Here is a 17773-nt window from a genome sequence, read left to right on the forward strand (position 1 = left end):
GTAGAAGACAATGACAGAAGGAGAGAGATGAATCTCCTTGGGGAGGGTGCTCCAAAGTTTTGACTCCATGACTGATTATAACAATTTAAAATGCTGTGTGTGTGTCTTTAAATAAGAGATAAGCTATAGAAGGGGGTGAATTGGAATGAGAGAGTGAGGTGATTGGTTAACACTTGAGAGAGGCAGTGATTATTTTTTTTTTGGAGAGAGAATGTGAAAGGGTGAGTCTGAGAGTGAGAAGTAGCTGAAGTAAACTAGGAACAATATGATGTAAAAAACCTACAAAGCAGATTTCTGACTAGAATCCTTTCTAGTGTTATATAAAGTACAAAACTGCCCAAGGAAATAGGTAGACATAGAAGACACTGGGAGACCAGAAATGGAGTCAAATCCTAATAATGTCACAGAGTGAGAGAGTAGATTTATGTGATGTGGAAGTTACCTCAGTCTCAGATTGTTTTATGCCCCTGAACTCCAGTCGTTCAACTGATTCATTCTGGGACTGCAGCAACGATTTGAGGACCCCTTCCTACAGGACAGGACCTGGAGAAGATTACAGAGACTGAAACAAGGGAACCGATCGGTAGCAGATTATGGAGCTGAGTTCCGCCTACTGTTGAGCCGCCTGCAAAACTGGCCCGAACATATCTCAATGCATATGTTTAAAGAGGGAACCCAGAAATAATGCAGTGGACCATGGTAGCCATGGTAGCATTAGAAATATTCTCTACCTGTGAAACATCACTGACCTGTGCTCTGACACTGCAATGGTAAGCAGAGCTGCATCCCTAAGTCTATTGACCTGAATGGATATAGGGTATAACTATATTTTGGATTGCATTATTAATAAGGAAAGAATTGGCCTAGCCTACTTAAACTCTAAAATGTAAATTCATTGATCACTGGGACAGGCACATTATTTTATGGCAAGGGTAGAAAATGATAATTTGGTAGTCTAGAACATAATAGGGATGGAATGTTTTCTTCATGTAAAAAGGACTTCAGTGGCAGTTAGCACATGATCTGAGGAGCATGGGTACAGTGTTGAGCCTTATTTTGGGCCCCTGTTCCATGAAGAATGAATTACTACTACTAAGGTAAGAAGTTGGAAAGGAGTGTAGGAGGCACATTAAGACTCTCCCTCTCCCCAGTAGCTATTTGTATGACCATATGTGTACACACAAGGCAGAAGTGAAGGTAAAAAAAACAGTGAAGGGAAATCCTCTGTCTGTGTCTCCCCTGCTTAATTGGATGACATCCCCATGTCATAATCAGCCATCTGAGCTGCAGTTTGAATCCCTGTTCAGTTCAATAGTGTGTGTGCTTTTTTTAGAACCTAAGGATTTTATTTTGATTTGTTTCTTTTTCTAAATATGGTTTTACACAATGTTTTGGAGAAATGACAAAATATGTGTATTAAATTGCCATTCCCACAACCAGCATTGGGACTGCTTCTTATGTTTATGTGTTTTCTAAACTATGTTGCAATTTAGCTCTTTGTTCCGAACTTATGTTGCTTGTTTTCAAATAGTTGTGACACTTTTGTTCTGTTATTGTTGTCAAAACTTTAGGATGTTTTTGCTTGCTGGTAATTGCCGTTTTATTGCAACATGGTAAGAGCGTGGTCTTAAGCAAAGCTATATTCTTTTAAGCTTGTTGATTTTAAATAATTTAGAAAGGTGTAATACTGTTTAGGATTGAACTATGAATGTACTTACTAAGTATAGTCCTGTGCACATTTCCAAAGTGTGCACGTACAGATGTGTTCATATTCTAAAATGTCCTTCACTAAGTAGTCCTTCAGCTGCAGTGATTTCTATTTTACTCTGTAATTGAATATGCCAAAAGTCCTTTATAGTGTGTTAAAATTAGGTTAATTGTTACTACTTTGGATCATGTGAAGATTCATAATAATATTTTTTGTTATCTTAAAAACCAAAGGTTGGCATGTTGTTCAGGCGGATGATTGTTTCTGGAAGCTCAAATGGATATATTCTTGAAGGGAAAAGTAAAGCTTAAGTGGAGAGTAGTCAGCCTCACTGATGTGTTTCCAGAAAAGTAACATAACAACAAATGCCAGTGAAGCTTTTAATCAGCATTCCAAAGCTGTTTGTCATATGATCAAATGAAAACTAAATTTGATGTTGCAACAAAGTAAATCTAGAGCAATGTCAAAACAGTAAGAGCAGAGGACATATTTGATGCTAATTAGAAGTTTCCAGTGCCTTGCTGGCAGGGTGAAGATATGAATCATTTTTCTATTTTTGTCTTTCTTTCAATATTCTTGAAATGTATCCCGTAGAGATATTTTGTTAAGGTTGTGGTTCTATCTGCACTTCAAGTGAGACCTAATGAGAAAACATGTATACAATTACATCGGCAGCCATGCAGTTTCACCCTGAACTATAATTTGGGTAGCATTTGAAAAAGCAAACTGTGGTTTGTGAGTTGCTGGTTAAAAAAAAAAGTTTGAAATGGTGATTTTAAGTTGGTTTGCCAGCCAGCATTTGATGAAGTTGGAGTTTGGTATTAACATTCAAACCAAGATGTTTGCGTCTTCAGAGGCTGCCTTTCCAGAAAAAAAGGGAATCCATAGCAAACAGGAAAAGAAAACATGTAGGTGTCCTTCACTGGCAGACCCCCAAAGCACTCTCTTCTGCCACCCTCAGCCTGTCCACAAGCTTTTGTGTACATACCTTCCTTAGTACTGATTTTAACTGAAAAGAAATTACCGCCTACAGAGCCAGTTAATTACCTGCTGCAATATCATGTTTTCAAAAAATCTGCAAAATCATTTATCAAGGAATGCTGTTATTAAAGAGGACAAATCTTAGGTGGAGTGAGGACAGGAATGCTGCGAAACAGAACTTCAGAAGAAGGTAGAATGTGCTTGGTGTTTTTCTTTGCTAAGAAAAGTCCAAAAATACCTGAAGAGGTAAATCTTTAGCTCACTGCCCTGTTTTTGCAGCCAATCAGTATTTATAGGCCAGCACACATATAATTTATTTTCAGCAGCTGATTGAGGCCCAGAAGATTGAGACCCCTCTCAATAAGGGGAGTCTTATGATATATGGTTAGGAAACAAGGTATTTAAGCCATATTTTGCAGGCACATATGGGGCACAAATGTCTGAACAAGCCTTATGAAATTCAATGGGATTTACTTCTGAATAAGCATTCAAAAGCATGACAACATGGTTAAAATGCATAATCAGAATGCTTATTCTCTTAGGATAATGTGCTTTTTTGTGTTAATGAGGTGGCTGAGGCATGTTTTCGCTCTTCCATTTTTTCTTTTGTTTGCATGTTAAATCAAATATGGTTAGTTTCTATACTGTTGAGGCCACTCTGTTGCTTGCACAGAGTTCCAGGGGTATCCTATTTTGTCACACACCCTGAACCCTGTGCAGCTTGTCAGACTCCGCCATAAATCTTACTTGCTACTTGAAAACAGTTTTCCTTGTCCACAAACACATATGGATTTCAAGGAACCTAATAAAATGGTCCTAGACTTTCCCTGTTTCTAAACTGTTCTTTCTTTAAAGAAGAGGCATAATTGGTACATTACCAAAATTCAAGCCAATGGCTAGTTCTGCAGCTTGAATTTTGAGAATTCAACCTTTGTACCACCTCTGAGCTCTGAACAGGGTAAGGCTTTGGAAGATGAAGCAGACCTAGTTGAGTCCTGACTAAACAGAGGTGTTGCTGGTCAGGTGGGTTGATGTTTTAAAAGGGCTGGATCCACTTGTAATGGATGAAGTGGAATTAGCAGAGCAGATGAGGAACTTGGGGTGCTCATGGACTCAATCATGCTGTTTGAAAAGCAGGAAAGTGTAATGGCCAAGAGTGCCTTTTATCAGTATCTGGCTCACCAACCCTTATAGTTCTTGGAGATAGCAGGTCTGGTTACACTGATCCATGCTTTTGCAAACTCACAGTTCTACTTGTTTATTACACTTTATGTTGGACTGCACTTGAAGATGATGTGGAAATGTCAGTTGGTTCAGCATGCAGAAGTCTGATTATTGTTAGGGGCCAACTGGTGAGAATATATTTTACCTATCTTAAAACCCTGGTTATGAGCTTTAAAGGCCTTATTGGCCTAGAACACATATCTAAAAGACTGTCGTCTACCATATATCCCCATGTACCAACTGTGGTTTTTGAACTGCCATCTTTTGACAGATTCCCCTTTAAGTAGCCTGCCTGGCATCAATCTTGCTTTCTCAATCTCCACGCCCACTCTTTGGAAAGGGCTCCCAATGTTAGGAGAGCACCATCTTTGGAAATATTTAACAGGCTCTGCAAGCCCATTTTATTTGCCAGTTTTTAAATGGGATAACGTTACAGGCATCTCTTGGGAGGTGGGGGTTGTTTATGGGGTGAAAGTTTGGGCTGTTGCAAAGAAGAGGTCCAGGATCCAGGAAATACAAGACCCTGAGCAGCAACATGAAGAGGGCCTGCAGTGAGTACAGGGAATCAGTGAAAACTGCTGGTTGAGTCAGATGGTCAGGTAATATGGTGCTGCCAGTACAGAATCCAGTGAGTATCCATAGTGAGTAATACTGGTACCTTGTTTATGAAATATGTATGATTGAATAGTTTCAGTATTTTTAAGCATGAAATAATAGCAGCTATATTAACAATAAAGGCAAGTTTCAAAATGAAGATTTTGTCTTTGAAAACCTGATGCAGACAAAACATTCTCAGTATCTTAGTTGTGGTTAGGAAGACTGGGTCTGACATTCCCCTCTCCACCCCCCACGCCCCACTCCCCCAAGTCCAGGTTACTTCTTTCTCTTTGTGGTTTGCCTTAACTATTTTGTATGCATCATCAGTAATCAGGGTTTGTAACTATATTTTGTATCCTGGTTTCATACTGTGCTTTATGAGGGCATATTGATGATTATTTGTCACTGATGTTCAAACAAAACTAAAATATGTTTAAAGGTTACAGGAAGGAAAGATGGAATTCAGATGTATGAGGACGGAAGGGAGACAGGGCAGTCCATGGTATCTTCCCATTCTCCTATCTATGATTTGAAAATTGGAGCTGCAATTCTAAGCACAACTACAAGCATGTAAACCCCACTGAATTCAATAGGCCTTCTGATTAAACATACTTAAGATTGGTTGTGGTGGGTTTTCCGGGCTGTGTGGCCATGGTCTGGTGGATCTTGTTCCTAATGTTTCACCTGCATCTGTAGCTGACACCTTCAGAGGTGTATCACAGTGTGTAACAGACTTCCCTCTGTGATACACCTCTAAAGTTGCCAGCCACAGATGCAGGCAAAATGTTAGGAACAAGATCCACCAGATCACGGCCACACAGCCCGGAAAACTCACCACAGCCTGTTGAATCCAGCCGTGAAAGCCTTCGACAATACTTAAGATTGTACTGTGTGAGTGTTATATCTGCACTGACCCTAAATATGTTACTTTTAAAATTCAATGAATTGGACCCAGAATGTTGTATAGAGGGAATTCACTTGTGTGCAAATTCCTTCTGCAAGTAGCAATTTTAGGTCTAATTCCATGGTTTGAATCTAACCTAGTAGGTTTTTACTAGGCATCTACATTTAATGAAGTACTCTTTAGATACTCAAAAATTACATGCTTTTTTTTGCTTTCATTATGAATGTTTTTGTATAGAAGAATGTATTACCGTTCGCTGACTTCTCCCACAAAGAACAGCTATTGCCCATTATTCTTTGTTCATTGTCCCAGTCACTCAGCTGTGGTGTAACATATCACATTTTCCATTCCCTTGAGCTTGTATTGTGGCTCGATTGAGTGCAGCTGCAACATGTTGACTCTGGATATGTAGGTGATTTTTGTTGGTATAGTAGGTTGCTCAGCAATCTAACTGGCAGACAGAATGATTTCCAACACAGTGGCTGTACCGAAAGAAGCCGTTTAAAACCCATTTATGCTACCTGAATACTGAAAAGGAAGATATTGTCCATTTTCTTGTGTTAAATCATTTAATGCTTCTGGTATTTGAGACCATAAATTATTTGGAACAAGAATTGTCATTCAATTTTATGTTTATATAGCATCTGGAACAGCACGTTCCTAATCTGGCATAGCATACTGTGTTTTATATATTCTAACCAAGAGATTTATTATTAAGGTTTGTAAAAATTTGTGTTATTGTACCTTACTTTGAAGAATGCATAATCACAGTAACTGTTTGCAAGACAAGTTTATCTTCTGTGGAATGCACAAATTAAGGTGAAAAAGCCAGATAGATTTTTAATGGATCTCAAGGGTATATTACAGTGTTTTCTTAAGTTATCCAAGTCTTGGGATGTGTACCTTGAAAATGGAAAGTATGAAAGCTCATACCATAGAAAAGTGAACTGACATCAATTCCTTTTTATGGCATCATTGTCAGATCCCTCCATGTTCTTTTCTCACTGATAGGTTCCCCCCCCCCCCCCGCCGGGCCAATGTTCAGGTGTCCAGAACTGGCTCTGGAACCTTGCCATCCCTAGGAACTTTTATTTCCATAGATATGTTCTAAGATGTGAGGAATTTAAAGCTGAAGTCTGTTGTTGAAAGAGCCTACATTTCAGATGTCATTTCCTTCAAGTAAACTGCAATCTGAAATTTAAAGTATTAAACATAAATTTAATAAATACAAGATTTCTGTTCTTTATAGATTCAAAACTTGAGCCAGTGTAGTATAGGCCCTTTCCGCACGGGCGTTGTATGGCGCCCTGGGGACAGCAAAAACGCCGTCCCCAGGGAGCCATTCGCACAGGGGGCGCAGCTGCGCCGCCCTCACGCCGCCCGACCGTCACCAAGCCGGCATTTCCAGAGTGCCCTTGGAAGCACACTTTCCTGGAAACGCCGGCTGGGAGCCACTGCTGTGCGAATGGCAGCGGCTTCCAGGCGGCCTTCTCCTCCCGTCCATTTACCTGGTCTGCCCTCCGGCTCGTTTGGGACCGCCCTGCTCTGGCGACGCTGAAGCAGGCGCCATGGCAGGGGAGGGCGTGTCCCCAGGCCCTGGCGCATGCGGAGGGCCGAAGACCAGGTAAGTCCACCGGGCGACGGGCACCATCTTCCCAGTTCTTTCTGGGACACCATGACGGTCCTAGTGGCCTCCTCGGTCGGCTGCCGACACACCGGACCTGCCGCTTCCGCATTCGCGGCGGAAGCGGCCGTAGTGATTAGAGTGCTGGATTAGGACAGAAGAGACCCAAATTCAAATCCACACTTTATCATGAAGTTTATTAACAGTGCAGACTTATGCAGAGTTGCTTCAGTTTACACCTGTGATGATTTCCTCTGCCCAACCAAGGCATTCCGACTCCGGCCCATTCAGGAGAAGAGTGCCAGGGTTAAAGATAGATTTTTACTTCTAATGTTTAAAACATGCCCTTCAGTTTGTGCTTAATGTAGTGGTAGAACCAGTAGAACTGCTGCCTGTCTGCTGCTGGCTTGTTTCCATTGTCTGCCACCTTTTTTTTTGTTTACTAACTTCTTTTTGCTTTTTTTAATTAAATAATTTCTACATTGCTTTGCTGGCAAGGTCCTTTTCTGTACTGATAAGCCTATGTGTGTCCCTGCTTTCACAAAAAGAGGCAAGCCAACTATTATGGGTTCAAGTAGGCTGAGAGGGCTGTGCAGCCAGTATAACAAGATGGTTTACTCTGGCGTCCAGATAGAGAATCTGGACTAATCAGTTTTCTATGAATTAATCTTTAAAAACCATTAGCTCCAGATATCTCCAGGATCTATCAGGTTAACAGTTGTTTGGAACCTTTAATTTTTAGATAGTAGAAATGAACTTTGAGCTCTGCTCTTTGAACTAATACCAGCAAACCAGACAGAAATCTTCAGACAGTATTTACCTTTTATTGAAAATAGAAATAGTTCTCCTTATTAGCCAAGATGTTAGACAATAGAACTATGTTAAAATTAACTGTATAGTCATTGTGAAAGTAAGTGCCTGAACTATGAAAGCATCTGCCATTTCTCTACCATATTAAATAAAATGTAAAACAAACCAGATTTGGAGTTATTGACCTAAGCTGCTTTTAGGAGTTTTTCTGAAAGCCCAAGTCTATGATACCCATTGTTAGCCTTGCCCTTGTCACCCCAAAATATATTATTCCAGAATATTTTCCTGTTACACTACATTGGCAGAATCCACCTCTCATATTTTTTGTGTGTGTAGCAGAATGTCCACTTGGCAGCAAGCCAAAGGCAAAAGGTTTGCTTTACAAAATCTAATCAAGGGGATGAGTTACTCCAGTATAACTTGGAGGTCTCATTTTGTTTGTGGGCATGATCTTGATTACCACACCTTGCTAAAATACTGTATGACAAAAGAATATGGAAAGACACCTTGGTATCAGATGCTGCATTTCACTGTCTCTTCTAGAAAACATGTCAGCAACAGATGGTCTCTTGTTTGCATTTCCTCCACCTATGGTTATGACTTTCCTAAACCACTCACCCTGTCCTAATCCAATGTCTCAGCCAAATTTGAATAACCTGGGCAGTGTCTCTACAGAGTTAATCTGCATGAAGCCTTACAGTGTTTCCCCCTTTAGCATAACAAGCAATTGGCCCTATTGTCCCGGGACTTAGTAATAGATGAGTTGATTAATTAGCTCAGCACCCCAAACCCAGCACAGATGTGGAGAAACGAAACTTAGTGCAATTGGTCCCTTTTCCTACCAAGAGAACGATCTACCTTATAAAAGCCTGGTTCACCTGCAACACCTTGCTCATTGCTAACTTGAACCTCCCTTGGTCCTATTGGTGTGAGACACGATATATCATCTTCTATTGGGTTTCTGTGCTGGCGTGGAATCCCTGCCTTCTAGTACTTCGTGTGCTCTTTAAGATCGTTAGGTAACGTATCACCCTGCTGCTTCCCAACTCCCTCTCTATCCTCCCACCTACTTTTCCAACCTTTCTATATATTAGGAACTTGTATGTATGTGCACTTATGCCTTGCTGTATGTATGCTTTTGAAACCAAATTTATATAAATATTTTAAAAGTCAATTTGGACTCTTGTATTACTCTGTGGAACACTCCTTGCCATCCATTCCCTGTATACATAGTCTAAAAAATCCCTTCCTAGCCACCTCTCGCATTGCCAAGCCGAGTATTTTCCCCATTGCTACTTTAAGATACTTGTGTGTGCTTTTACACTCTTAGCAGCTGGTGGAGATTCCTTAGAAATAAGTTCACAGCCCCTGTTAAGCTAGGTAACACCATAGAAATCTCTCCTAATTCTATCCAGAGAAATTTGATTTGCTTATCACATGAATGCGTTTATATAGAAAAATAGCAGTCTTTTACTGAGGCTGATGGTGAGGCCTGCTCAGATCCAGTAGCTATCAGTGGCACGGCATCCACAGCAAGAACAAGCAACCCAGAATACTGTTTCATGTCCTAGGCTTTGCTATAGATACTTTTTTCTGGAGAACCTGCCCTCACTAGGCTGAGTAGAATGGACAAGGCGTTCTAGAGTGGAATGGCTGCATAAACATGAATGTTCAGGTAGGGGAGGAACATGCTGCTATTCCCCAAAAGCTTGCTTTATGACTTCAGTGTCGAATTGGAGGTTTCTTATCTTTGAAGAAGTAGAGTTGGATTTATATACCCCCTTCTTTCCTGTAAGGAGACTCAAAGGGGCTTACAAACCCCTCACAACAAACACCCTGTGAGGTAGGTGGGGCTGAGAGAGCTCAGAAGAACTGTGACTAGCCCAAGGTCACCCAGCTGGTGAGTGTTGGAGTGCACAGGCTAATCTGAATTCCCCAGATAAGCCTCCACATCTCAAGCAGTAGAGCAGGGAATCCAACCCGATTCCTCCAGATTAGAGTACACCTTCTCTTAACTACTACGCCTTTGCAGTGATAGGTGCACGTGGTGTCCTCTGTTAAATAGTGATGTGAATGATCTTGAATATGGATTATAGCTGGGATCCTCAGTTTGAAATAAGGTACATCCCCTCCTTCCTGGTAGCCAGTAAGATGTAGCCTACCGGAAGTCAGCCTAGTGGTTGGAAAACAGTGATATATTGGAAGGAATGATCTTTTTTGATCTTTTTATAACTTTTGGTCCACATCTTAAATGGTGGTGAGGCTTGGTAACAGACAAGCATGCATCACATCTTTGTTCCTATTAATGTAGGTGACTTGACTTAGAGGTCTTTACGATCTATTTGCAGAATAGTGGGTGAAGAAAATAACACCCTTTTCAAATGCTGGTTTTACATGATTATAGGGTTTTTATTTAGCATGCTTGGGTTTGCTTTCCTCCTTCCTTTTTAAATTTGGTTAAAAATATGTATCAGAACTGCAGTGATTAAAGTCTCTCTTTAAAAGGCTTTTAGCTATGGAGTACATACTTGGATGTTAACGTTCTATCAAATTGTTATAGCACACAGTATCTGTAAGATTCATTTTGACACAAATTACATAGTTTTCTGCTATTAATGTTACATATAGATTATAATATGATTTGTGTCATTTTTAACAAACACTTTATATATAACATTTCACTCAAAAAATTGCTTAACTTTTACAAGTTTACATAGCTTTAAACAGTTTGAATTAAACAAGAAATGTCACACCTCTTTTTTTCAAGCCAATTGTCATAAATTTCTGTAGGAACGGATATATTTTGTACGCTTTTCTGCTGAAAAAGATCAGTATGTAAATAGATGTAGCTATGAAATGAAAAGCATTGCTAGGGTAAATTGTTTTTATTCTGCAAATCTGGCATAGGGATAAAGAAATGTAATGCTGAGACAACCCAGAAAATCCATAACACCCCGAGACATTTTGTTTATTTTTTATTAAAGTAAATTTTATCTCCAAATGAAAACAGATTTGAGTGCAGATCTTCAAAGGGAAATACTATGTGGAACATTTGTCTGAAAAAGAAAGTGTACACTCCAGTTTATCCTAAACATGGGGACTTGAGACTTGAACTTGTCATCCCCTTGCCAGTTTTCATTAATCATCTATGATGGATAGAGGGTATGATCAAAATATTATAGAGATTTCAGTTTCTTTAATAGATTACTTTTCCTAAAGAAGAGCTGGTGTTTGCTTTAAAACATGTTCAGCCGTTTACACATCATCCTCAGCACAATACAGATCAAGCTCTGCTCTTGCACTCCTAAGATCTATGTGAGGTTTTAACTGATAAAAAATATAGTGACCATATTATTGTGGGAGCTGTCACTAGGATCTAGACCAGGGGTCAGCAACCTTTAGCACCGAAAGAGCCATTTGGACCATTTTCCATGGCCCCGAAGATCTACTGAGCAGGAGGGGCGGCTCCGCACAGAGCTGCCTCCAGTTCAGCCCTTCCACTCACCTTTCCTTCCAGCACTGCTCTGGAGGGCTGGAGGGATACACCCACTCTACCCTCTGACCTCCAGGCCACGCAGAGCTGCAGTATAAGTCTGAAAGAGCCGCATGCGGCTCCGGAGCTGTGGGTTGCAGACCCCTGATCTAGACAGTTAACCTTGAACACATCACATTTTGTTCAGAGATTTTCATTTTTTTCCTCATAAATGTTATAGTTCTGAACTAGGTATATATTGCTAATGGAACATTCCTCTCCAGAAATCTGGAGCCAGCGGGTGGGTGGGTGGGGGTGGGGGGGGGAGAGCAGTCTTTTAATTTGTCCATCAACCAGGGTTGCCAAGAGCCACCATGGGCCCCTGGACAAAAATTCTCCCTGCCACCCCCTCCCCCCGATAAGTCCCTGATCCAAACGAAATATTGTAACAAAACAAAACAAAGCACTTAGAATTGGGCTATCTATCCATTTGTAGCAGGCATAACTTAACAGATAATAAAGCTTGGAGACTCAAAATTAACTATTAGCTTCAGATAATTGTGGAGGTCCCAGGATCAAAAATGAAAGGCATGGCTGTACTGGCTCAGAATATCTTGTGACCGCCCACCCCCACCCCCCCCCCACCCTGCTATTTCAATCTGTTTGTGGCAGTATAATAAAAAAATAATACTTCATGTTTGCGATGATGGAACTTCCAGTTCCAAAAATGAGGGGAATTGGAACACCCTGAACCAGGTGATCTTCAAGATAGGTAACATGTAATAAGAAAACTTTTAAGCAACCCATCATGGAAGGTTGTTGGGTGACAACACTCTCAGCCAGATCTACCTTACAGGCTTGTTGCGAGGATACAGTGGAGGACAGAAAAACAATGTAACTTTGGGTCCTCACTGATGAAAAAGACTGGGGCCGTTTCCGCGACGGTTTGTTTCCCCATCACGCCAAGAGTGCTGGGCGGGCGAAAGTCTGCTCGCGATGCAAGCATGAATGGGGAGAAGCTGAGGTCGGTAGACGGCAGGCTGCCCGCGACGGAGTCAGCTTCTGCGCTTCCTCGCTTCATTGTCGGCCAGCCAGGGAGTCGAGTTCGCTTCACACTGCCCCGACCCCGGAGGTCGGAGGACAGTGTAAGGGCTGCACGCCTTCGCAGGCTTACTTCAGGAGGACAATCGAGTGCTGGAGATTGAGATAGCGTTTCGGCGAAGGCGCTGTTCGCGACTGCCGTTAGGAAGACGCCTCTTCCCAACAACAACCCTTTAAAGGGTTAGTTAAGCCAGGGCGTTTGACGCCCTGGGGAGGGAAGAAGATTACGCCGCTGCTACAGCAGCAGCGCCTGTGCGAACGGCGGCCTGGGGGCGCCTTTTTTGGCGCCCCCAGGCCGTCATAAATGGGCCGTGCGGAAACGGCCTGGGTGTGTCATTTGTTATAAATCTAAGTTGCTTACGGTTTACCAAAAGAAGGATGATAGCTATTGCCACTGCTTCCTAAAGTGTCAAAGCAATCCTTTTGGCAGGTGGAAGAAATGATAATTTGGTATTCAAACTACTGATAATTTGGTACTCAAACAACTGTTAAATATTGTGATCACAGTGATTAGGGTCTACAGAGCCATAATAATTGTGTAAAATAAGCAGGGGAGTTTTCCTCCCTCTTTCCAGACAAGCTGTGTTTGCCAAAAATGTATTTACACACACTTGCATAAGTACCAATATAGGGTATACTTCTTATGTCTGATGAAGTGGGCTCTAGTTGAAAGCAAAAATGATAAAAGGTCAGGGGACTTGTGAGCATTATTATTTGATACCACAAAGATGTGCTTTTGTAAAAACCCTCCATTTCTTATAGCAGTCAGTTCAATAAGAGTTCTCTGGGCTTCATCTTTAAGGATGGGAAAAGTTGCCTTTTTTCTTGTGCAGCTACAGTGCCCAAGCTAAGGTGGTAGTGATTTGAACATAAAGGAAAAAAATTCAATGGATACCAAAACAAAAACACACTTCTGAGTTTCATTGCAAAACACCAATGGCCTTTTCTATACATCAGAAATAAAACACCCTGCCGACATTTTAAAAAGATCTGTTTTGGCTTTTTGTGTTCGCTCTGTGTGTACAAAAAGTGTTGCCAGCCAAAATGGCTCTTTTTTCCCGTCTGCTGCTTGATGGAGCTCTTGTCAGTTTCATAGTTGCACCTGCCATTCTTCACCTCACCCACTATTTGCTGAAGGTTTGCAATAAAGGTTTTCTCTGCTTGCAGCTCATCCACACAAGAATTCACTGTAAAAGGTACATGAATAACGTTTGTTTTTCCTGGCAATCCTGCGCATGTGTTGTTTTTGTTTTTTTGTTTTGTTTTGTGGGCTATGTCTGTGGAGCTATGACAGCTCAAATATGCACATATTGCAGATTCTCACGTCACGTTGTCATAACTTCACAGACATCTCCCTCAAAACAAAAAAGGAAAAACAACACATGCGTGGGATTGCCAGGCAAAGCAAACTTTATTCATGTGCATTTTAAAGTGAAATCACATGCGGATGAGCTGCAAGCAGAGGAAACCTCCATGGGAAACCTTCACCAAATGGCAAAGGCAGGAGACTCCTGAAGAAGGCAGAAAATGGCGGGCGCAGCTGTAGACAAAATGCAAGTAAAAACTGGGAGGTGGGATAAATAAAGCCTTCTGCCTGCTTGTTGTTGTTGTTGTTGTTGTTGTTGCTGCTGCTGTTGTTGTTGTTGTTGTTAATTACATTTAGTATACCGCCCCATCCCCGAAGGCCTACAGGGGGTTTACAACAAAGAAACCAAAACAATATCATAAAACCAATACATAACTTAAATAAATACATTAAAATCTTCTCCAGATAAAACCCAATTATAGGTGGCACCCAAGAACTCCTTTGCTTCCCACCATGGGGGCCGACATAGCTACAGCAATCAGCTGAATGGTATATGGGCAGTGGTGGGATTCAGCAGGTTCGCATCACTTCGGCAGAAACGGTTGTTAAAATGGTGATTGTTAAAATGGTGATTAAATTACTTGAATCCCACCACCAGAACTGGTTGTTAAATTATTTGAATCCCACCACTGTATATGGGGATATTGCAGCGGGGGAAAAATGGAAGGGTGGACAATCAGTGACCAGCCCCGCCAAAAGCCCGGTGAAACAGCTGTGTTTTACAGGCCCTGTGGAACTCATGTAGGTCTCACAGAGCCCAAACAGCTGGAGGGAGAGCGTTTTACCAGGCTGGGGCCAGGGCAGTAAAAGCCCTAGCCCAGGTGGAGGCCAGTCGCATCATTGAGGGGCCAGGGATCACCAGTAACTTTGCCTCAGGGCATATGGGGTAAGACCGTCTCTCAGGTATAAAAGTCCCAGACCGTGAAGGGCCTTAAAGGTTAGTACCAGCACCTTGAAAGTGATCCAGAACTCCACTGGGAGCCAAATGCAGGCGGCTTAGCATAGGGGAGATGTGATCCCTAGTAGAGCCAATCGTGAGCAGCCGCGCCACCACATGTTGGACCAGTTTCAACTTCCGGATCATCCACAAGGGCAGGCCCATGTGAAGCAAGTTACAATAGTCTAACCTGGAGGTGACTGTAGCATGGATCACTGTGGCCAGATCAGGCCAGGTCAGGGAGTGGTAGGGGGATAGCTGCCGATCCTGCTGAAGATGGAAGAAAGCAACCTGGGTCACATGAGCCACCTGGACCTCCATAGAGAGAGAGAGAGGAATCCAGGTGGACCCCCAGGTTGAGGGCCGAAGAGGTTAACTTCAAAGGGACCCCTTTTTTAACTGGCAGCTAGAAGCCTTCAATCCCCTGTCCGCGTCCCAGCCAAAGGACCTCCATCTCCAATGGATTAAGTTTTAACCTGCTCTGCTTCAACCAACCAGTGACCACCTCCAAACAGTGGTGTAGAGCTGCCCGGGCAGTGGCCACCCCCACCCCCCAATCAACAGAATGAGCTGAGTGTCATGAGCATATTGATAACAGATCAGCCTGAAACTCCACACAAGCTGAGCAAGGGGTCATATATGGATGTTAAATAATAAAAGGGATGATAGAGCCCTCTGAAGCACACTGCAACAGAGTGGGCACTTCTGGAAGACTTGTTCCCCTTGCCACACTTGCTAACTCCGCCCCTGGAGGAACGAGGTGATCCACTGAAGGACGATGCCCCGCACCCAGAAGTGGCCGGGCGGTGGAACAAAAGATCATGATCGACCACATCAAATGCTGCGGTAAGGTCTAAAAGTACCAGCAGTGCCGATCCACCTCGGTCAAGCTGCATGCCGAGTGTGTCTGTAACAGCGATGGGGACAGTCTCCGTCCTGTGCCCAGCACGGAAGCCAGACTGGAAGGGATCGAGTGCTGATGTGTCCTCCAGGAAGCCCTGAAGCTACTCCAACACCACTCTCTCAATTACTTTCCCCAGAAATGAAAGATTAGAAATGGGGCAATAAGTGGCCAGATTGACAGGATCTAAAGATGGTCTTTTCAAGAGTGGGCGGACTGCTGCCTCCTTTAGCCTGCCTGGGAATACTCCTTGCTCAAGGGAGTGATACTCAATATGTGGGGTCGTAACTGCTCCTGGCATGCTCTGGTTAACCAGGAGGGGCACAGATCCATATGACAGATAGTAGGTCTAACAGCAGCTAGGACCCTGTCAACATCAGCCTCAGCGAGCAGGGAAAACCGGTCCAACAAAGGACCAGAAAGCGGCAATGGAGCTTCCAGTTCACTAATTGTAGCAAAAGTGGCAGGAAGGTCATGGCAGAGCGATGTGACTTTATCTTCAAAGAAGCCCATAACAGCCTCACAGCTATGAGCCAAATTAGTAATTTTAGAATCCTCATTCAAGGAGGAAAGAAACTGAATAATACAATTGTGCTGGGTGGGAGCTAGCGGACATGACAGAGGATGAGAAATAGTCCTTCTTCGCCCTCTTCACTGCCATCTCATAGGTCTTCATAAATGTCCTATAAGATGTATGTGCAGCCTCGTCATGAAACTTCCTCCACACTCACTCTAGACGTCTGAGTTCCCATTTCATTTGGTGAAGCTCCTCCGTATACCAAGGAGCCAGCTGAGAACGGGGACGCAGAGGATGCCGGGGAGCAATCACCTTGATGGCATTGGTAAGCCTGGAGTTCCAGGCCTCTACCTGCTCATCAAGGGACCAGGGGGCTCAGGATCCCACAGAGCATTCAGGAATCCAGCTGGATCCATAAGTCTCCGCGGGCTGGCATAAATCAGCCTGTTGCCTAGACAGGGCTGGCATGGCAAGTCCACCTGGACTTTCAGGGCATAATGGTCGGACTATGACATTCTGTCCACAGAGGATATGACCATATTAACTCCTAACCCAAAGACCAAATCCAAAGTGTGACCAGCCTCATGAATGGGGCCAGAATTTATCAAGGAGAGGCCTAGCGTCACCATGGATGACACTAGGTCCGCAGCTGCTGAACATGAGGCAGCATCCACATGGACGTTGAAATCGCCCAAGACAATGAGTCTGGGGAACTGCAACACCCAATCGGCCACCGCCTCCAGCAGCTGTGACAGGCCATCCCTTGGTGTGCTCAGCTACCAGTACACCAGGAAGACAGCCAACTTCTCCGTGGTCTCCCACTGTAGACCAGCACACTCAAAGAAGAATGCTTCTAAAACTCTGATATTTTTCTAGTGAGCAGATGCTGGCTTTCTTTGGCATCTTATTGTGTGCATTTCTTTGACATTTTGCTATTGTAGATTATGCTGAGCCATCTGGCAACTGCTTAGGCTTTCCAATAAATGAGTTGGAGACCCTTTGCCTCTCTCATGGCTCCAGACTAGCAGCTGACCTACACATGGCCCCTTCCTCTGAAAGAAGAAGAGGAAGATTTTGCTTTTCTTAGCTTGGTTTATTTATAACTTTACTCATAAACAGAGTACACATACATGCTTCTGATTTTTTTCTTTTACATAACTATGTTTTGGTCTTTGAGCTGAGCTAATCCAGTAGAATTGCCTTTTGAAGTAAAATAAATCTTATCTGGAGAATAATTCTTCCTTGATTATCAGTGTTTCCATTGATATGCTTATAAGTTGATGATAGCTTTATGGTGAAAAGTTATCTGAGATACGTTTTTGCAAATTGAAAAGCCTTACAGCTGTGTATATGCCCAACTGTCTTTTGCTTTTATTACTCCTTCTAGAATGAAAGAAAGGTACTGGCTTGTGGAAATAGTTTGAAAACAATGCTAGACGGTCTAGAGGTAGCTTGAGTATCCTATAGGAAACTTCTGCTCACAAAAATTAGCATAAAATGCTCATAGTGGGAATTTATTTGTGTCTAATATTATCTGATCTTCTGAATTTCCAATGTTCATTAACAAAATAGTCTTTCTCTTTATTGCAGAGATATAAAAAGGAATAAAAACTGGGAATTTAGAGGAAATA

General features: G+C 42.5%; 1 protein-coding gene across 2 annotated transcripts in view; it reads left to right on the forward strand.

Moving 5' to 3' along the window:
• Positions 1-17773, forward strand: part of KIF6 (kinesin family member 6) — a 182656-nt gene that overhangs the window by 12458 nt on the left and 152425 nt on the right. The window contains exon 1 of one of the 2 annotated variants that reach the window (XM_048517750.1): positions 592-770. The exons of the other annotated variant lie outside the window; for it this stretch is intronic. Coding sequence (XP_048373707.1) covers positions 685-770 — 86 coding nt within the window. The 5' untranslated portion in view covers positions 592-684. Of the gene's footprint in view, positions 1-591; positions 771-17773 lie in introns of those variants that run through there. 2 annotated transcript variants of the gene reach the window in all.

This window comes from Sphaerodactylus townsendi, linkage group LG01 (assembly GCF_021028975.2).
Source record: "Sphaerodactylus townsendi isolate TG3544 linkage group LG01, MPM_Stown_v2.3, whole genome shotgun sequence".
NCBI classification, from domain to species: Eukaryota; Metazoa; Chordata; class Lepidosauria; order Squamata; family Sphaerodactylidae; genus Sphaerodactylus; species Sphaerodactylus townsendi.